The sequence below is a fragment of the Xiphophorus maculatus genome, chromosome 11 (genome assembly GCF_002775205.1).
Source record: "Xiphophorus maculatus strain JP 163 A chromosome 11, X_maculatus-5.0-male, whole genome shotgun sequence".
In the NCBI taxonomy this organism is placed as follows: Eukaryota; Metazoa; Chordata; class Actinopteri; order Cyprinodontiformes; family Poeciliidae; genus Xiphophorus; species Xiphophorus maculatus.
This window is the reverse complement of record NC_036453.1, coordinates 12,373,590-12,395,792: the sequence shown is the minus strand read 5'-3', so window position 1 is coordinate 12,395,792 and position 22,203 is coordinate 12,373,590. Positions and strand designations below refer to the sequence as shown.

The 22,203-nt window shown below is 37.7% G+C and overlaps 1 protein-coding gene across 1 annotated transcript in view; it reads right to left on the bottom strand.

Moving 5' to 3' along the window:
* Positions 1–22,203, bottom strand: part of LOC106699940 (vacuolar protein sorting-associated protein 37D-like) — a 44,782-nt gene that overhangs the window by 16,611 nt on the left and 5,968 nt on the right. Inside the window, exon 2 of the mRNA XM_014472616.2 lies at positions 16,683–16,854. Within this exon, the coding sequence (XP_014328102.1) occupies positions 16,683–16,854 (172 nt within the window). The remainder of the gene's footprint in view (positions 1–16,682; positions 16,855–22,203) is intronic.

The following is a 22,203-nucleotide window of genomic DNA, read 5'->3' as shown; positions in this document are numbered from 1 at the left end:
TTTTTATCTGTCTGTAGATTTGTCAGATTAAAAACACTTTGGTTCTTTAAAGCTGTGAGATTGTCATCATTTCTGAAAAACCAGACTTGGAAATCGCTTTTGAAGCCGAAAGAAAAATATTTAAATATGCAGAATCATTTAGAGTGTAGCAAATACTGCAATACATGAATACTGTACATGCAAATACTGAAATAATTTGCCAGGAACAATTCAAATCTAGGTAAAATACCTGCCCATTATCTTTCAACATTTCTTTTATACCGAAGCTTCTTGTAACGATCTTAGGTGTAATATTGTTTGTTATTGCTGTAAAAATTCTCCTTAATATAAAAAGGGTAGATTTTCCCACCTCAATTTCATTCTGATTTAAAGCAGAGCCGGTCAGTTCTCACAGATGCATAAGGAAAATTTAAAATCAGCAAAAAATTCAAGAAAAGGGCACATTCTGTAGATTTTTCATTTAACCACTTAAGCTTATTTTATGCAACGTTAAAAATACACCAAATATGCAAATAAAGAAATAATTCAGTTGCGTTTTCAATAATAGACATTTTACTGCCTAAAATGCAGTGACGTAGCAGTGATGATGAGGTTTTGAAATGTTTTTTTGTGTCTGTATCAAATAAACAATTTTAAAAAAATACATTTGTAGCAAAGGATCCATCTGCAGCTAAGAAACACTTCTAACATCAACATGTGAAAAAAGCCTTTACTGCATGACCTTGCATTAATACATTTTAGGACTGATCTAGTGTTTATTTTATGAATTAACTGATTAATTTAGATAGATTTTTACCACTTGAGTTCTGGATTAAAATGGAAGTATATTTTTGTACAGTTTTGGCTTTATTACTGCTCTGAATATATTTCAGCAAAGAGAATTTTTTAAATCTGTATACTCCAGTCAATTAATTAATGACTAAATTAGTTGACGACTATGTCAATAATTGATTCATCACGATTAATTGGATTAAGTCACACCTGTATAATGAAATATTCATTAATAAATATGTTGTAGCTTTGGTCATAGTCTCACATTTCAGAGCTCTTGCTTCAAGCCGACAGTCATTAGAAGTTTTAGAGCCACAGTAAAATAATCTGATCCCCTGTCAGGAACCGCCGGCCCTCAAGTCCCAGACGTTGCGTTCAGGCAGGTTTGGAGTCAGCAGTGAAGTCGTCTACACTGATTTGAGATGAAGTGGAGTCAAAACAGGCAGCGTGTCCTCATAGGGCTGGAGCTGCAGCAGCACTGATTGATGTGACAGCTAGCGTGGATGCTGCAAAGCAGGAGCAGAAAGCTCCCAGGAAACAGCTGATGCTAACATATTAACAGACCCTCGGAAACCTCCTTAGTCTTTCTGCGATATAAAAAGTTAAATACTCTTGTGATGTGCGTGGATTTTGAAAAAAAAAAAACAAAAAACAACCTAAGTTAAATGTCTTGGTTTTGGATTTGCAACCTGCAACAAAGGAAAAAGCATTTGGAGGTTTTCTTAAAGCTGGACCTAAGTACAACCTTCGTAAATTAAGTCAGTCTATAAGGAGATGAATGTATTCTGCGTGTATTTTCCTAAACATCACTACTTTAGCATTACAAGCCGAACACTTTGGATGTCTGAAAGGATTCCTGTCCCATCCACTTCCACAGCCAAACCACAGTCAATACCTCCTTAAATCTAGCTCCTTTGGTTTTTACAGCCTGCAGCTTTAAAATAAAACCACACCAATAGTAACGGCTTTTTTACTAAGTCAGACAAAATAGTGGCTTTATTTTGGGGATAATGGAGACTAAACACTGTTTAAAATGTTCTGGGCTTAATTTTTATAGGGCATTTTCACACTCGATATTCCGACGGACCCTGTTTGATTGGGGACCAAAATGCAACATTTGTTACATTTTCACCCGCTGTGGTTCTCTTTCTCACTGCACTGTCAAACCATTGAAACCATAGAAATGAATACGAAGACGCCTCATTGAACGCTGACTCCTACGTCGCCACCATTTTGAATGTGGCGGTGGAGTGATCATCAGGGGTCTCCAATTCATGATGAGTGAACTTGATTCAACCGATTTACAAGACAAACTGGATCTATTGGTTTTAACTTTCACAGGTAAGAATTAAAACATATGTATATGTTCATAACGTCATTTTACGAGAAGGATTTCTTGACTTTGCGGTCAGTACTGTGGATTTTCATGGTAAAACTCGCTTCCAAACAACCAAGGAATATTTTCTGTGTAACTAAATTGTCCCAAAGTAACTATTCTTATTATAATTTCCTTAGCTTAGCTAAATTCTTTCGTACTGTGTAGGTTTTCTAATGAGAGCTCTAATGAGAAACCACTGAACTGCATTACAGACCAAAGGATTTTGGGAGGATAGGTGAGTCAGGATCAGAGCTGGAGCCGTTTTTCTCCAGTCTTATGTTTGACAGCTCCTCTCCAAAATGTTGGCGTTTAACTATGCTGTAACGATGATATAAATCAATGCCCCAATATTCTGAAAATGCATGATAAGGAATCAGGGTTGTATTTTCAATGGCACTGTTAGATAATTTGTCTTTTGTCCTTGGCTTCAGCCTGCGTCTACCAAGACGTTTAGAAGTCAAAAAACAAAACATATTTTTCTTTAACAGGAGATGTCTGTTTACAAAATCGTCTTTGCACACTGATAGAAAACCTGAGATCTAGTATTACTAGCTCAAAAGATGGATTTCTTAAGATCATTTTTCTCCTCAGCTGGCACTACAAGGCTTCACATGACTCAGAGCAAGGAACCTGATATATACTGTAAATAGCAGAACGCCTTACGCTCCAACTCCTGCAATATGTGGAGGCATGTTTTTAGCCGTTACTGCGTAGCAGCCTGCTGCAATTTCCATTTGATTTAGTGCAGATAAACACAGCATATCGGTTTTGCATAATAACAGCATGCTCCAATGCAGGGCTGCTTATATCTCAGCGTAAAGATTGATCGGCATTCGGCTGCAGAGATTTAACATTGTGAAGAAAGAGCAGCTTCTTTATTTACACGGACTGAGGCAGCAGTGGAAACAAATATCCCCATGTTGACTAATGCGAGCTAAATCACTGACAGTTCTGCATTAATTACATTTAGCATTAATTAGTGGTGGGACTCGTGTTAAATTTTTAATCAAGTTAATTGCAGGCTCTGTAATTAATTAAGTTAACTATACTTACATTTTCCAATTCAAAAAGCCTTTTGTTGCTAAATTATTGAATGATTAGACCTACGAGGTCAACAATAAAGACATTTACTGTTTATTTTTTGTTTTTTGTGATGCTATTTTAGACTTGAATAGATTCACCGATATGCCAGCTAATTTTAGCACAACTTGAACACAACAGTAGCCTTTTCCAGCGTTCTGTCTGATCATTTTTTGAAGGAAAAATTAAACCCCAGTGGGACCAAAAGAAGCAGATTTGTCATCCGTTGCTGTTGTTAGCGGATGTCACCTGCGCGTCAGATTTAACGGCGTACCAGAAAAGTGCAAATACTGAGCGATTGCGTTAAAATCGATGTAAATAATTATCAAATTTAATGTGTTCAAGTCCCTGCCCTGGTATATAATCTATCTAGAGCAGAACTAGCTATTTTAGCTTTCATTAAACGAGCAAATAATAAAGAAAACCTGATAATGGTTTGTGTGTAATACAACAATTTAAATGCTTAAATTCCCTCTCATTTGTTCCATAGATGACAAAACTTGAATTAGACCTAACACCAGATGTCGATTCCCCGGGATTTTTAACACAGAGTTGCCCACTCATCTGTGCATGAGTGTCTGGGCCTTGTGAGTACCCCTGGGTGAATGTGAGTCTAGTGTAAAAGTGCTTTGAGTCATCAGAATGAGCAAAAATGGGCTTTTTAAGTTTAGTCTACTACTCATTTCTTAGAAGGAAGTCATTAATAGAGCTTCAGCTACTTTAATGTCAGTTTAGTAGTTTTTTTTTGTCTCAGAAACGACTCCTGACTCAGTGCTTCTGTATTCTCCATGTCTGCTTTTTGTTCTCTGAACCCCCAGCTGGTTAAGGCAGAGGTCCACTCATACCTGCTTCTGCTGGAAGATTCCCTCCCACTATGGCCACTTGCTTGCTTTAGATGAAAGTCAACATCTCGATGCAATCAGCTCATCTTCCGTATTGGTAGAAACTAACCAATCAGTTAACATATCAGGGTTTCCCGCAGTGTATTATAAGTCTGGCCGGCCACCAGGCTTTAGTTGGACACCCACCAGGCAAAGCATTGCTTATTTATTTTAGTTTTTTTAAATGTTTGCATTTTTTAAAGAGGTTATAGTTGGTATTTAAGCATTAATCTTCCAATAACACATAATTATTATGTGATATTTTAAAATTTCCTGTCAACTTTAAACATTTTTTAACTCAAAAACATGGCAGGCCGCTGAATGAATGACTGCTCTGGCACCCAACCATGGGGCTTAGCAAGTTTTCTGGGGGAAACCCTGTATATATTTACATCAGCCATGTTTAGTCCACTTTAACCCAACTCTAGGCCGTTTGCCTAGAAAGTACGGTTTGTTTGGAGACGTGTGAATACGTAATCAAACTCTGATATGAACTTTGGTCCCTCTACAAACCTCGATGTTGGTTCGGTTGATGTGGACTCTGGTGTGGTTTGAACACCTATGTGAACGCCAAGCGAACCGGAGATCGCTTCATAAGCAGGAAGCAGACTACAGCGCAGGGAATTCTGGGTAAATACAACCAAAAAACATGCACTCAGTGTCTCCTTAAGAAGTTTTGGTGTCACTTCCTTATGTGATTCTTGGTGCAGCGCCACCACAGGCGAGAGGAGGAACAGATTTCTCAAAGGTTTGGTTTGTTTGACTCAGTGCAGCGTGAAAGCAAATCACACCATCTGGAAATGAAACAAATATTGGAATTTTGGTCTCCCATCGAACCGAGTCTACCGGACTATCAGGTGTGAAAACACCAGAAAAGATCAACTCAGTAAAACTTTATTGAATTATATTTTGGATTGAACAGGACTGGATGTAACTCGATCTTAAATTAAGGATTCCAGTGGAATTTGGACAAACTGGATTCCAACTGCATAAAGTCGACCTGTTACAATCCACGTTGTTTGTCAACAAAGAAATTTGAAAAGAATTTGCTATACATGCCAATTAACCAACATTTTTGGAGCTAAATTAATTGAAAACATTGCAAACTGACCCAAAAAAAATGAAGAAAGAAATTCCTCAGTTATTTAACTGCCCTGTTGTTCAAAAATACCAGTAATATCACTGAGCCACCCGTCTAACAGAAATTCTTCTGCCCTTTAAACACGACACAGTTCCACGGCTGAACTGGCAGTGACATCGTCTCCGGTCAGAAGCTGCTGAATATCAATGAGGCTCGCTGATGGAGCGGCAGCTGGAAACGCCACAAACATGAAGATACCATCAGTCAATAATAATGACCAGGATTCTTTCCACCAGAAAGGCTGCTAACTGAACTGTACTGAATTGTTGCAAGGAGCTCAGGGAGCCAGAGGCTGCTGGGTGCTCAGAGTTTACAAAAAGCTGCCTTGAAGGACACGGACATCTCGGAGGCTTGGAAAAAGAAAAAAAAGAGAGAAAAATAAATAAAATCATCCATCATGTTAGCTGTGAATTATGGCCCTGCGGCACTTCAGACCCATTCATGGCCTTTCGAACACACAACGCAACAAAATATGTGACAACAGCTTCACAGCTTCGTGGAAAACACCACCAACCAAAAGTAACGCCTTTTAACAGAGTGACATTTTCTCTGCAAAAAATATAAAAATTAATTTTACTTTAGTGTCTAAAGTAAAATGAACATGTCTAAAGTTTAGACATTCTGCTGTTGCTGATAATGATCACTGATAATCTTTGTTGTCACACCCAAAAGGGTCATTGCTGCACTTTAAGGCTTCTTACAAACACTTACACAGGTTTGCCCTTGTCTACGTTTAAATGTTTTATGTAGTTTCATTAAGTTTGCGACAGAAACCATACACAGCAAAAATGACAAACTGCACTGAAGAGAACAAGTAAACATTCATCCAACTTTTTGTTTAAATATTCTATTACATTTACAAGTAACACTGATTATTCTAAATATATTGTCTCAAAAGACTGCAACCACAGCAGCTTTTTGTTAGCTAAAAGAAAAAAAAATGCTTCTACCTTAATCATAAACAGCCTTCTGGATATAAACTGAAAAAAGGGATTTTAAAGCAATAAGAATTTGAATAAAAAGCTAGCAACCGCCAAGCTTCTCTACAGCCTTCAATCTTGTTAGAATATATGAGGCAGTTAGGAAGGTGTTGATTTGGGGGGAAATGAGGCTTTTAGAACAACCTTTTTGCTTCTTAATACAGAAAATAGTTTCCCTCAAAGGAAAGGATGTGGTGACTGCTGTGTGAAATTTTGATCACTCTCCAATCACCTTAAACCAGAGTAAAAATCAAAGCAGAAAAGTTATACGATTTGATCTGCTTGATATGTGATGGCACGATGTGAATCTTCTGTTCAGCTTGTTGAATATTAATTAAATCGAACCAAAATTAAATGCAACTAAATTTGTAATTTTATTTGAAAAATTAATGTGTAAAAAATCTTTTTATTCTCTTATGTTCGTATTAACACTTTCTACTGATTTTAAACCACAAAATTAAGAGGAGAGTCAGTTTTAACACATTGAGACGTACCGCTCAGCTCTAGCTCCTTCATTTATGGTTTTACTTCCCAGTCCCGACGAACATCACTTCCTGTCTGATTCACTCTCTTAAAGGTAAAGTAACTCAATTCTGACTAATAAACAAAACTAACCAGTAGGGATGCTGTTCTGATCCCTACACTGTGTCAAATCGACAGGTCAGGCTTTTTAAAGATCAGTAATCGGATATCGCCCAACAAACAGCAATAGGTGCCACTACTAAACAGAAATAATATGCATTTCGAACTCAGAATATTAGATTTAAACTACATTTGACTATATATAAAGCTTACATACATTATTTTCTGACAACTAAAGCAGGAAAAATGCCTCTGGTCCACACATTAAGGCTTCCATCTGTGTTTTCTGGAGTTACAGTATATGTTATAGTGAGTAATGAACTGAAATACTGAACTTGTCATGTTCAGCTCATTGCTTTAGAGTGAAAGTACCACAAGTACTGTGACTACTGCTTTAAAAATAAACAAAGCTGTAATCACTTCACGCAGAGAGGCTGGCAGTGCTGTAGACGAGCTCGCAGATGGTTTCCAGTTTCACAGTTTCACTGAACTAACACCAGCTGTCAGAAACACCCTCAACATCTCGCCTCATCCTCTCACTACACGTCTACCACTCTCTTGATAAAAAATGTATCACTGAGCAAAATCAAACATTCACAGAGTCGATGTGACCCAACACCTCATAAATGTCTACGGCACAAACTTCATACAGAAACAGTCACGCAGACACTCCCCGTCTACTCAGAGTCATCACTGAAAATTAAAAACTCAAAATGACAGCAGAATCTCTGGAGGAAGCTTTTCTTTTGCTCCTTCGTTCAAACCAATGTGGTTTGACAGCAAACAGCCTCATTTTTATGAGGTCTGACAGAAATTTAACCAGCTACATTCCTGCTCTTGTCTACGGGAGAGAAGTGAAGTTAACATTTGGTCAGCATGTTCTCCAGCAGGGAAGAACCTTTAACAGGTAAAGATCACAGGCAGGGTTGCCAGATTTGACTGACAGTTCCAGTCCAAACACAACATGAAACCCCCAACTCCAAAACAACACAGCCCAAGATATAGTATAATAATAGTAATAATAATAATAGTAATAATAATAATCATATACTGTATATATTAATGTCATATGTGCTATATAATCAATCGACTGCACTTATAGACTTGACAATTCACAACATTGTTGGTTGTCCTTTATTATATTCTAACCAGATCCAGATTATACTGGGACTGCAAAGGACTTGACTCTATAAACACAATGAAGCTTGTGTTTGTTGTGGAGCAGCTCCTCCAGTGAATCCCAAGGTGTTCCCAGGCCAGCCGAGAAACGTATGTGTTCTCCTACTTGTTTGTCCGGTGGACTTCGATTGGGGACCGAAGTTGCAACATTTTTACATTTTCAACTGCTGCGGTTCTCTTCCACACTGCACTGTGTCAAACAATCCAAACTCTTTTAGCAACCTGCGGCGCTACACCAAGAACCACTGAACAACACAAAAACCTCTGAAGAAGACACTGACCACAACTTCCTTCCAAAAATGGAGTGGCATCAGATTATAGTAGTTGTAGGATTACTCTTTTTGTTTTTGATAAAAGTCCACAAGTAATTCCTCCCAGTAGTCACGCATTTGTTATGGTTGTATTTCCAGAATGCCCTCCAGCCTATTTCCTGCATGTGATAGAAAAAAGATAGCTATCCAGCAAGGAACATTTTTGCTTGACAGAAAATTAGAAAAAGAACCCGTTTATACAAAATTAAATAGCTCTCTCTGCCTTGACAAAATTTAAGGCTTAGGATTAAATATTTATGGCTAGGATTTAAAAAGAAAAAAAATAATTTCAGACATTTTAAGGCCTTAATTTTAGACACAAAATGTAAACTTTTAAAGGATGTGCAGACACTTTGACTTAATACTTTATCAGGACAGTTTACAGTAGGAGACTGACGATGCAAAGTGTTGCTGGGTTTCAGATGACGTTGCACCGACGTCACCCAATGCAGATGTAGGGCCGGAAGTAAATACAGCCCATTTATTTCTGTTGATACAGCATCAAAATGCCTAAAATCTGTGCCCTCTACTGTTGCTGTAATAGAGAGAAAGATAAACGTTATTTTCGTGTTTCGAAGGGAGTTAATTTTAAAAAACTTACTGAAAAAAGAGGAGAAAAGTGGATCAACAATACAGCTAAAAACAGGAGGTTTGCCAGAGTTTGCAGCGCCCACTTTCTAACAGGTAACGATCGCATCGTTTAAATTGTATTTTCAGACATTTTATTGGACAGTTACTTAGAAAGACAAGCATTCATATGTAAGGTAAGATATATTATTTTTATGTCCTAGTTTGGTTGACCTCAGAGTGCTAATGCTGTTAGCAGCAGCTAGCTCAGTGCCGAGTCCCGGATAGAAAATATAATCAATCAATCTTTATTTCAGACACAAAAGAGGTCCATAGTAAAACAAAAAGAAAAGAAAAAAAAAAACAAAAAGAGACATGACAGTCACTGAGCCACAAATAAATGATGACGCCAATGTTTCCACAATCTTGAGAAAAATCTCGCTGTACTAAAAACAGGGTTTACTAAAATTGCTATTATATTATTGTATGATACGGGTAATCTACACATACATTTATACATGAGATTCCTGAGCGCAGCTGCACATGTGGGAACAGCGTTATGTGCAAACATGTGGCTGGCACTGCTCCATCTAGGCACTTTGAGTAGGAGCCTCAGGCCATCATTGTATGCCACATAAAGTTTGTGCAGGCTACTTTTTTTATATCTTCGCCATAGATGGGCTGTGTAAAATGAAGTACAAAAAACTTTAAAAAGAGCTACCTTCACAGAGGATGAACACATACCAAACTTTCTAATCAAAATATTAGCCTGTGCATACATCATGCAATACTGCCTACAAATGTCATGATCATCAGATAGGTCATCAGTTATGTAATGTCCCAGATATTTAATTTCATTGCATATATTGAGGACAATGCCAGATAAAGAGAAGTCAGGGGTTATCAGATGCTTATCTGCTCTACTTCTAACAATCATGACATTGCTTTTCTTAGCGTTATATTTGACATCAAAATCACATCCATATTGGGAGCAGACCCTTAGTAATTGTTGAAGGCCAGCACTATATGGGCATAAGATTACCAAATCATCCGCATACATTATGTGATTGATTGTGCGGTCACCAACTACACAGCCTGTTTTACAACAATTCAGGCGCTTTGATAGTTCATCCATATAGATGTTAAAAAGGTAAGGGGACAATACACTTCCCTGCCTTACTCCGTTACCAACATTAAACGAGTCAGACAATGAGTTACCCCATTTGACATACAGTAGTTGATGACCATACCAATAGACCATTATTCTAATTAGATATTTGGGTACACCTCTGCTTTCTAACTTGCAGAACAATTTTTGATGATTCACGCGATCAAATGCTTTAGAAGCATCAATAAAACACATAAATACTGTGGTGTTGCGCAAATTATACAAATCTAAAATCTCCTGTAGCACAAAAATACACGTCTGTACCATGTTTGGGTTTAAAACCGAATTGATTATCAGAGGTCAAGAGAAACTTTTCCAGCCTATTTAGAAGGACTCTTTCAAAAACTTTCGACAAACTACTAGCTAAAGCTATGGGTCGGTAATTCTCCAAGGAGCTAATCTTACCCGCTTTGTCTTTAATAATGGGTACCAGAATGACAGATAACATTGATTTAGGTAGCAGACCATGTACTAGACAGCCAGTGAAACACATAGAGAGTAATGCACAGAGTTTTTTACTTGCATTTTTCAAATGCTCAGTGGATATGTTATCCATCCCACAGGCCTTATTGTCTTTCAGTGTCATAATTATATGATATATTTCTTGTGGGGATACAATCACATTCTCATTACTGTTTATTCAGTGGGATTTTCATGCTAAAAAAAAATAAGAGCTAAATAAATTAAATATAACCTACCCAGCCATACAGTCACAGTGAGTTGTGACTATTCCCCCACATGGTTTGTGTCTGGCCACGAAGTTCTTCATCAGACACAAACACGGGGTTTCTGTAGATCAGTGTGAATAGTTGACCTACACTGGACCTGAATCCAGCGTCTCACAACGACTCAACATTAACGTATAACTCCAACATGAATTTGAGTTTACAGAAGCTAAATAAATAATTTACCAGGAGATCCAAGCTTATAGAAATAACATGGGTTAGTTAGTTGTTAGCAATAGCATTTTTATCATAAACTTATTACTTAAAATAGCACAATTCTCTACTCATGGCAGAAACAAGTTGACAGATATTTAATGTTTTTTTATATCCTAAATGGTTCACCCAAAATGAAACCACATGATTGTATTCTCCAGGCTTTTGAAAACTTTCTTCTGGCTCGTCATATAATATGAACTCTGCAGCTCCAGACAGTTGTGTGGATCGCCTCGAAGCCCGGTAAATCCTCAAGATTATAAGATAAGTCTTTTTTACTGAGTTAATACGGATCATATCATAAATATACCCGTATTTTTTGGAGATGCCTCGTCTGTACCAACCTATTTAGGGCATTAGCGTACTCGTGATCAATTTTGCTTTGTTTTGAACCAGAGAAATCCCCTTCTGGACCTCCATCTGAATTTCGTGAGTGATCCGGGTCACGTGACTGAAACCCAGCATTTTATAAATTCTTTGCAGCGCTTTTTTAATTCAAAATTCAGTGATCAGTAAGCGCTGAGATGAGATGTGTATTTTTTTTTTTTTTGGTCGTATTGAAATTGGTTTATTTCGAAAAAATTCAATGGAAACACTTATTTCAAATCACACGAGTCACATGACCAACAAACAGATGTGGCTACTGGTGCAAACCACAAGGAAGACAACAGGAAGTGGTAGAACGGTGATGGCGCAATATGCATTTTCTAATGACTTATCGCATTACCAACTTGTTCGCGTGTGATTTTAATCGAGTTTATTTAATGGAAACACTGCAGTTGCAAAATTATGTTTTTTTGACATTAGCAGAATACTGACAACGTTTTGTGCACATTTGTAATGGAAACGCAGCTGGTGAAACTGGTTTGAGGATGATCAAACACAATCAAGTTGTTATTAAAAAAACAACAGGGAGCAGAATGAGAAGAGCTACACAGTGAGTGTTTTAAGGAGATAATGTGAAATGAGAGTCACTGCCATCCACATATAAAGAGCTCATCAATCACTGACAACGAGGAACAAATGGTCCTGAATACCTCATGAGAAATGACTTGAAACTCTTTTGTTCTGAAAAGACTGTTAAAACAACTTTTCAGCACATTATTAAACCAGATTTTAAAGGATGAGTTGTCGAGTGTGGGAGTTCAGGTGCAGCACACCCAAAGACTATAAATCAAGCAGAACCATTCAATGCAAAGCATTTTTTATTCAGTCGTGCAGTAATAACTGTTCACTGCTTTTTTTTTTAAACTATACAACTGCTCCTGCAATCACAAAGCATTTTCAGTTTACTGCATTAAAGGCCTAAAGGGGAGTTGAGCTTATGCTGTTCCAGCCTCTGGGACAATGGGTGTGCTGGATTTTTTAATTACATTCAAATTGTTTTAGGCTGAAAAAGGCATGTAATAAGGTAGAAAAACAATAATAAAATGAGCTCCTGCAATTCTAAAATAAGAGGTCCTCTCATTTATAGAGAAACATTAAGAATTACAACTTAAAGCATTATGTAACTATGACCCTGATGGCTACATTTGAGCTGTCGCATTAAATATAGAAACTGCCAGTGATGCATTCAAGGTCTTCAAACTTCTCTTAAGCTGATGAGCCATGCAGAAATTAAGAGTAAATGTTCCTGAATGTTTTACACAAGAGCCTGAATTCAGCACTGAGGCGTGTAATTTGAAACTGTCTGCTTCACTTTTCACACAAGAACAAACCTTAAAATATGGAAGAGTTTAACTGCCAGAGCGAGGAAATAAAGTCAGGAGCAGAATCTAGTTATAACGAAATACAAAATTGTTTGAAACACGAAACATTGTCAATGCAACGAGATGAAAAACTTGTTATGCGCACATAAGCATAAGCACTGAATATTTTCCCTACCAATATGTGTACTGTTACACCTGCTAATGAGTAAATATGACATGCAAAAGTTACATAAAAAAAACATTCAAGAGCAAATGGATCCAATTCAGAGAAAACTCATCTGAGAAAATAGTATGCTGAGATAAATTAAAAATATATTAAAGCTAGCTTTTGATGTAAAGCCATGTACAAGTTTGAAGACTATCAAAAACAAAACACTTCCTGTTGTGGCTGCCTTTAGCAGTTAGCAGAGGCAGCTGTCATATTTTCATCTCTGTGCTATTTATTAACTACTTAAAAATAGACTTTGCCAACTTTAGAGCACTGATCTTTGGCTGGTGACAACACATCAGTGTGTTTTATGTTTTAAATAGCAGAACCAAATATAGCTCAAATACTGTATAGGCTGACATATATATATATATATATATATATATATATACAGTATATATGATGTCACCTTAAAATGTCAGCCTTTGAGGCTTAAGTGGAAAACAAACCGACTAAAAGACAAAGGATGGAAAGACGTTTACATCAAATTTGGTAGATGTAATCTAAGAAAGAAAATTAAGGCCAATGAATAAAAGAATTCTGTCTTTTTTTGCAGAACCCAGAGTAATTCTGACTTGAATTCTGAAAAAAGTCAAGATTCTTAAAAAAAAAAAAATCTGAATTTTGAGCTTAAAGTCCAAGTTCTGAGGAAAAAAGACAACATTCAGAAAAACAAGTCAGCATTTTAATGTTTTTTTCAGAGCCTCTAATCTTCTTCCATATAAATCAATACTGTAGAAATGAAAACAAATAATCTACATTACACTGTATTATTAGGTAAATTAGAAAAGTTCAGATTTTTTATTTTTGGATGCAATATTTGGCACATTAATTACTTTATCAAGCCCTTTGGTGGCCTTTTTGAGTCTGTATACTCCAGTCTGTATAATGTCTATACTACATTATAGATTATAATGTAGTATAATCTATACTACATTAAACGACAGTTATTTCAATAATTGATTAATCACGACTAATCTGATTAATCAATTCATCTTAGTTCTCCCTGTCGTCTCTTCTGGGCTCCTCCTCCTTCATGATGCTGTTCATCCACTAATCCCACATCCGTCCATAATTTGAACATTTATGCCATGTTTCGCTGCTCTAGTCCTGCCGACCTCAGCTCCGCACCTGGTCCAGATCACGTGTGAATCAGTCGGCGAATTTTTGTAGCTCCAAACCAAAACCTCTGGGGACTCATGCTGTTAAGGTTACAGGATTTCTGCACCAGCCTTCTCAGATTAGGCATTTCTGTGACCTTTCTTATGAGCACAAATGGCTGTGAACATGTCACAGAAATTGCAACATCAGATATTTTATAAGGTAATAGTGGAGGCAAGTAAACTCCTGGTGGCTATAATGTTTAAGAGAAAGAAACTCAAAACCAGGACAGTTCAAGGTTTCTCCTCCACCTGGAGTCCCTGCAATAACATCTTACCAAGTATTTTTGGTCTAGTCCTAATATCTTATTGGACTTGAAATAAGACAAAACTAACTTTGCAGCAATATATAATTGCTTGTTTTTAATCAATAATTCCTTAATAACCACATCATTTCAGTTATAACAAGAGTGTCCAAAGTGTTGCCAAGGGCCCATTTGTGGCCCTTAACATGATTGTGTTTGGCCCCCAACCACAAGTCAAGAGAGGTAAAAATTTGGCCAACAAAACCGGAAACAATTGATGAGCCAAATAATTTGGAAAAGCTTTTCTTTTTTCAATAAGAAAACACTCTGAACCGCTTTTTTATTTGTTTATTTTATATATTTATTATTAAGTAGGTAAAACAAAAAAAAGAAGAAGAAAAAAGATTACAATGAACTAATTAAATAAGTTTTTGTGGCCTCCAGTAGTTTAAATTAGCCAGTTTTGGCCCCAATACTAAAAATTTGGACACCATATAACATGAGAAAAATGTCTTTCTAAAAGTTAAATAATCTTGCACTTTTTTCATCAATATTAAGGAATTACTTATTAAAAAAACTTGCATTTCTTGCTGAAAAGTTACTTGTAAGATAGTACATTTAAAATAAGACAAAACTAGGAGATTATCACTTGTAACTAGACTAAAATATTTGGTAAGATTTCATTTTTTGCAGTGCTCTGGCAGCGTTTCCCGTCCACAAATCCTCCTCCGTGAAACAGCAGGATGCGTCTAACAATCTGCTGCTCAGTTCGTCTCCACTGGGAACGTTTACGTCAAGAAAAGCTGCTTCATTCATCTTTCCCGTCCTGCTGCCCCCCCAGCGGCTCGCGGAGCCAAATGAGAATCAGATGTTACGCGCAGGAAGGACGCAAAGACGGACCCCCGCCCATCCTGCCTGCCTCGCCGGGGAGGTGGGATAGCATCTGTGCACCGCGCGCACATCGACAGGAAGTTTAGCATTCCACCCAACTTCCATCACTGCAGCTGAGGCAGAAATCTGGCCTTTTCATTACGCCACACTTGAACTTGAAGCAGCAGAAGACCTTATGGAACGCTGACTTCATCACCCGCTTCTGATTCGACTCGCTGTGTACGAACCTTTAAAGCTTCTCTACCCAGATTAGAGTTGAGCAGAAAGGCTGAGGCGACATCGTCTGAGAAGGAGTAACTTGCTGAAACAAAAAAGAAGCAAGGCACCCCCTCCCTGTCTTTTCGCCCACAAATTCCTTGACAACTGCTGCAAGCTTCCTGCTGGCATTTGATATGCTCCATTTGGTTCCCATGACCGAACTCCAGTCATGCTGAGGTTTCTCTGAGCAGATGAAGGCTCGACTCGGTGACACTCAGAGGCTTCTCTGCACTCTGATGGGAAGATGCCTTCAGTCTCTGAACCAAGAGGCTGACAGAGACCTGAGTGGGATATAAACACTACAGAGTGTGAGGCCCAGGCTAAGAAAAGAATGAGAATAACATTATGATACAGGAAGAATAAGGTCCCATGACCTGGCGACCTGGTCAGGGTGACCCCGCCTCTTGCCCGTTGACCGCTGGAGATAGGCACCAGCACCCATCGGGACGGTACAAGGGACAAGCGTGTAAAATAATGGATGGATGGATAAAGTCCTACGACCATAAAGTTGTAATAATGCGAGAATATAGTCATAATATGAAAATAAACTACAAAAATAAAGTCATATTACGAGACTAAGATAATATATTGAGAATTAAGTTGTAATGAAGAGTAAAGTGATAATATGAGAATAAAGTCAAATTTATGAAATTAAAGCTACTGACATGATGCTGATGTGTTCTCCTAATATCATAACATTGTTCTCATTATTTTATTCTCTTATTATCGTGACCTTATTTCCATAATATGACTATACTCGCGTTACTACAACTTTGTTCTGGTAGTACTATGACTGTAATATCTTGACTTTATTACTTTATTCCCATAATATTCTGACTTTATTCTCATAATAAAATTTTTTATTCATATTTTTTCTTAGCCTGACCCTATAACTCCATTGTAAAGCACAGCTCTGCTTTCGATGTGTAACTACAGCCATCATGTTTGGGTGTCTTCCTGGGAAGACACAGAGGAGCCGCTGTGGGTTACTGTGTGTAATTAGCTGTGACCTTAAGTGTTTGGGACGCGACCTTTTCTGACTGATTTCTCTGGCTGTTTCCACTGAATCGTTTCAGACTGCTGAGGGCTGCAGGGCTGCGTTTATCGATCCGGCTGTGGATACAAACCAGTGACCTTGCCATCACTGACATTTCAACTGCATGAAACCAGAACCGCATCGCCCCATCCCTCCCCATTCCTAAATCTGTGTCTCTTCGGCGGCGAGGCAAACTCACCCAGCTGACTCTGTTTTTCCCAGCATGTGGTTACGAGGTTGGACAGCTCCTTGTACTTCTCTGCCAGCTGGAGCTTGCCGTTGTTGAGGCGGGGTCGCCGAGCCAGGCTCTCCTCGGCCAGGCTCCGGTTGGAGGTCAGCTGCATGTCCCGGTCAACCTGGAGCTCCTGGAACTGCAGAAGAAGAAAAAGAGTCAAACGAGGTCGATTTGTTCTCCATGCAACAACATGACGGATGTTCGGACTCACGTGATGAGTCAGTCATGGATGGAAAACATCTGTGCAGTCTGGGCATGTGCAGATGACACCTTAAAGTTCTGGTTTAAAAAATAAATCTGCTCCACTCACTGAAATGTTATAATGTCCCCGTCTTAGATTATTTTTTTTTTTTGCAGAAACACAATACCTTACCAAGTATTTTTGGTCTGAGAGAAAGAAAACCTCACTGTTACCAGAATCTTTTTTAAAGATGATTGTTGGGGAAAGTTGAAAAAATGCCAAAACATGTTACATTCAAGATAATTTTATAATTTATAATAATTTTTCAAACAATTATGTTGTGGTGATCTAGGTGCAACGGTAGAACAGTGCAAACTGCAAAAATACAAAATATTACCAACAATTTTGGTACACTTGAATTAGGAGAAAAACTAACTTACAAGCAACTTTTCAGCAGTTCATATTGTTTTATTGGCTTAAAACAATATGAGCTTGTTTTAAGCCAATAATTCATTAATGTTGATAAGAACATACCACTTCCCAACATTCATCTGTATGAAAACTTGAAAAAATGTTTAAAAAAAGAATCCAGCTAACAATTAAGTTTTCTCTTAACTGTGGCATTGAGTTTTAAGTGTTTGAACCTTCACTTAAGGTCAGGGGATGTGAATAATTAAAGAAAGAACAAAATTCTGCATCCTAGATGGTGGAGTTATCTTCCTCTGGAAGATGGCCAGGGTAGTTTTAGAGCCACAGTGATGTTTCTGCCTGCACCTGTTACCACCATGTCCCGCTTCAGCAAGTGGGACATGGTGGAGAAAAATGTGGACGGATGGAGTTATCCATCTCTCTGACATGCAAGTGTTTCATCTTTTTAGCGCTTTTCTACATGTAGCCAAGTCTTTAGAAAAATAATGTCATACATAAGGGATTATTTTCTGAAATGTTTTCATCTACATGAACCCACACAATCTGCCCCTGATAATTGTTTTAAACATGCCAAACCCATAGGGGGCAGTGTAGCTCAAAGCCAAAACCTGTCAGCCAATCAAATTGCTTCAAAACAACCACATCTTCCAGTTAGGCATTAAACATAATTTGCATGGACAGATATATAGGTTGAACAACTTTTAAGTAGCATATTAGAATATAAAGTCATTAAAACACAAGACAATGCTTATTGCGAATAATTTCAAAAACTAGAATGTGGATATACTGGTGCATTATTTGTCACAGACTAATGTGTAGCATCCTAAATCTCAGTTTTCCCATGAACACACGCAAACACAAATACGGTTTTCACAAATTTTCCCTTTTTGTCAGAGTTTTCATAAATAATAATTTTTAGTTGCATTAAGAGTTTTCATGTGGATGAAAGGACAAAATGCAAGAAATGTTTCCGCTTTCTTCTAGTACAGGTCTGGTGGTTGTATCAGGAGTAACAGCTGCATAACCTGTCCTTAATAATAATATTAATGCATGAAATTTATAATGTGATTTTTAGGACACTCATTTTTAGAACAAAAAGTCACAGGGTTGCAATTAGCCACACATTTTAAAATAAATATACTGTCTATTCTTTGATCTCTAAAAGAATCATCCTCGTCCATGAGTTTATTTTGTTTTTATGACATTAAACTTTGACTAACGTTTACATTCATTGTATGCCATAAAATAAAATGTAAGCAATGATTTTCACTTTCAAGTTTATATTCCAAGTACAAAGTTCCAATTAAGGAATGTAAAAAAAGAGAAAGAAAAATGTATATATTTACAAATAAAAAAAGGATGCAAATGTTCATGATGTCAAATATGTTGAGACTGAACTGGAAGTTAACATAAAAAGACTTAGTTCAGTCAGGAGATCCTGCAACTGCTAACTATGCATTATTTATTAGGTTATCTTAATTCATCTATGTTATTTCTATATTTATATTTATTTCATCTATGTTTTCTACACAATTAGGATTTGTTCTTCTGCACATCAGCACGTTAGAGTCATCTCTTCAGATGCTCATTATGCAACAAAACCTTACAGAGCATCCAAACCCAAAGCTTACCGTTGCCTAACTTCAACTATTCCCATACTTTCCACCAGTTTAGTCTTTGAAAAAATTAAATGTTCATTTGACAGCAAAGAAGATGATTTAAACTCTAAAAACATGTGGCAAAATGTGCCTCTAATATGAAGCAACAATGACGCACCAGAGTGGAACGTTTCACTGAAAAAGCCTGGAGGAAATCTGCTGTAAATGAGGCCAGCTCTGTGGTTAGTTTTCAGGCTGATAAATGTTTGCTTTTAACACCAGCAGGACTCCCTGGAAACCAAGAGAAAACTCAAACACAATCTGTGGGGGTTGGGAGGGGTCTCTGTGTGCAAATATAGGACATTGGTTAACTTTGTTCGAGCCGATGAGAAGGTGGGCTTTGTTTATGGATGAGAGGCCATATCCTGTGAGAGCTCATCCTCTCTGCAGGTCCAGGAAGCAGAGCAGCTAGTCTTAACTCAGCCTGACTGAAGACAGGTTTGAGTGCTTGACGGCAGGTCATCTTATCATTTAATGCTGCACAGACTCAACAGCTCCAAAATGTTAAGTGACCTGCTGGGGAATAACTTTGCAGCTGAAATCATATTCTCAAAGTGACAGTCGGTCAGGCAGAGGTGAAAAACTTCTGCTTAAATAAAATAATACATATTTTCATATTACAATAACAATTTAAGGTTATTAGATATATAAACAAAACTGCATGCTTTGTTTTTTTTAAAATGTTTTTGTTGTTTTCACAAATTAAGCTCTTGATGTCACCTTGAACCAATGAAGGTGGAGGCAGATAGAATACTGGTTAAAACATCACTACTGTTGGACTCAGGTTATTTTCCCACTTGATTTTTCTCTAGGTGTGGTTTGATTGGGGACAACAGCTGCAAGATTTGTTACATTTTCTACTGGTGAGATTTGCTTTCACACTGTACTGTGTCAAGTGAACCAAATCCTTAGAAAAAACAGTTCCCTTCCTCACCCATAGAGGCGCTGTATCAAGAACCACTAAAGGAAATGATACGAAAATCTCTGAAGAAGAAAGATCTCTGGTAAGTGCAACTTTCTTCTTCACGACATATAAACAAAAATGGAGTAGCGTCAGATTTTAGCGGCTGCAGGATTTCTTTCGTCTTTTTGGAGTCATTTCTCCTGCTAGCATTACCTGTGCTGTAATCCAGTCCTGATTTTGGAGCGCTCTCCTGTCCGCTTGGTGTTCACATATGCGTTCGAACAGCACCAGAGTTGACTACAACCAAACCAAGACCCAGATTTGTAGGAGGACCAGAATTCACCAATGATTCAATTAACATTCATCAAACAAACCAGAGTTTCTAGGCAAACGGACTGGATTTGGATTAAAGCGGACTGAACAGGGATGGTGCTAATACACCCAATGTTTTCCACCCTATGCAGGAAGATGTTGCTGAACAGGAGAACTCCTTAAGTGACAAAAATCTGATTAATTAGATTTGTCCCACCACTAATTTTGGTATTTTTTTTTACCTTTATTTAAACCTGCCTGCTCCCTTTGCTGCTGGTACACCTGAATTTGCAGAATATGGGACAGATATTTATTTTCAAGTGTTATATTCAGTTCCATCTGCAGGTGAAAAACATGCAAAAAAGAAAATCCAAGGCATTTGAATAATTTTCCAAGACACGGTATTATAATATGTATTCAGGTGATGCATACGTCACATGTATCAGGTCCGCTGTTTGTGAATCTACAAAGAGGAGTGAAAGAAAAGATAGGAACCGACCTGAGAGATTCAGCTATTTATACTTTAATATGCAATCTCCCTGCAGCTGCACACAGAACAAACACATTAACATTTTGGTCTTTGCTAAAATCGCAGCCCATAAAGCCGAGTTGCCAGGCTTAAGTGAAAATAAAGATTTACTTTAAGCTGATCTGTAGCCACTGAAGACAAATGTCAAACAGCCAAACATGCAGAATAAAACTAGAAGCATTAAAATAGCGGGAAAGAGAGATCATTTTGGGATGCAGCTGTCCTGCTTTTGGGGGATTCAGATATTTGGACATATGGGGGAGGGGTCCAGAGTCACACTGTCACCAGAACAATAAAAAGACACCATAAATAATTCAAATGATCGTTGTCTTCCATGTCCTCGTTGTGAGGACATGGGAGACAAAACCCGTCCGTCCCAGGGGTTCGGGCGGATACGTTTCTGACTCAACAGGGTCAGCAGTCACTTTGGGCCTGAAGGACCCGCCGCTGCACACCGCATCTGTCTCGCATTGTCATGGGTCATTAAAAGCCGGTCCCAAATTCAAAGGCATTCACAGAATGTCCCACATTTTAGGACTGGCCGATATGGCTTAAAAATAAAACTTCAGATTTTTTCCCATCAATTATTTTTCTCGCTGTGTTTAAAACAAAATTTTTTTTACAAATTACAAAAATATTTTTAAAAAGTGACTTATTTAAATGACTTCTTCTGTGAGTGAGTTATATGACAGAGTATCAGGGCCAGGCTAACTATTTTTTTAAATTGCTTAATCACGAGAATATGATAGCTCTATAGGCGACACAAAACATGTTCATCAGATTTTTTGCACAAAATTGTTCTTAGATCAAGAGATTTCAGTCTGCTCCGTCCTGCCTCCTTTCAGAATGAGCTGTTTAGCGACTCTGTCACTTTAAATCCAACTAATGCTCCCCTACCCAATTCAACGTTTATCTTCGCATGCAGAAATGGCTGGAAACAGAAGTGGTTTAAGGATGGTAAGTAAACAACAAAACACTTGTCTTTTCCAGCAGCCACTGTACAGAGCATACAGTGGTAAATCCAGACGACAAAACGTGTTGGAGCTCAGCTTGGGTTGCTAGGTAACCGACAGCATCTGTTGATTGTGACCTAATCAGGGGGTTTTTGCAACAGTTCATTTTCCAGACTAAAAACCCCCCTTCAACTTATAGCCAAAAAACAGCTGAGTGGGTGTTTTAAGTACCTGGACTGGTTTTAGAAGCAGCTGAAACCCAAATAAAAATACAAAAATGTGCAAAATGTAAATTTTGCTTAACCGGTCATCTTTAAAATTACAAGAAAAAATGTCATTCTAATGAGAAGAAAGCTTCTAGAGTCATCAATATCTGAAGTGACCAACTAAGTCTGTATGTTTCTTTCTTCAAAATACTCAATTGTTTCAAAGTCCTGTTACCGATAATAATTTGATGCCGACGTTTAAAAATATTTTTTTTATCTCCAATACCAAAGTACAACTTCACAAGATGCTCAA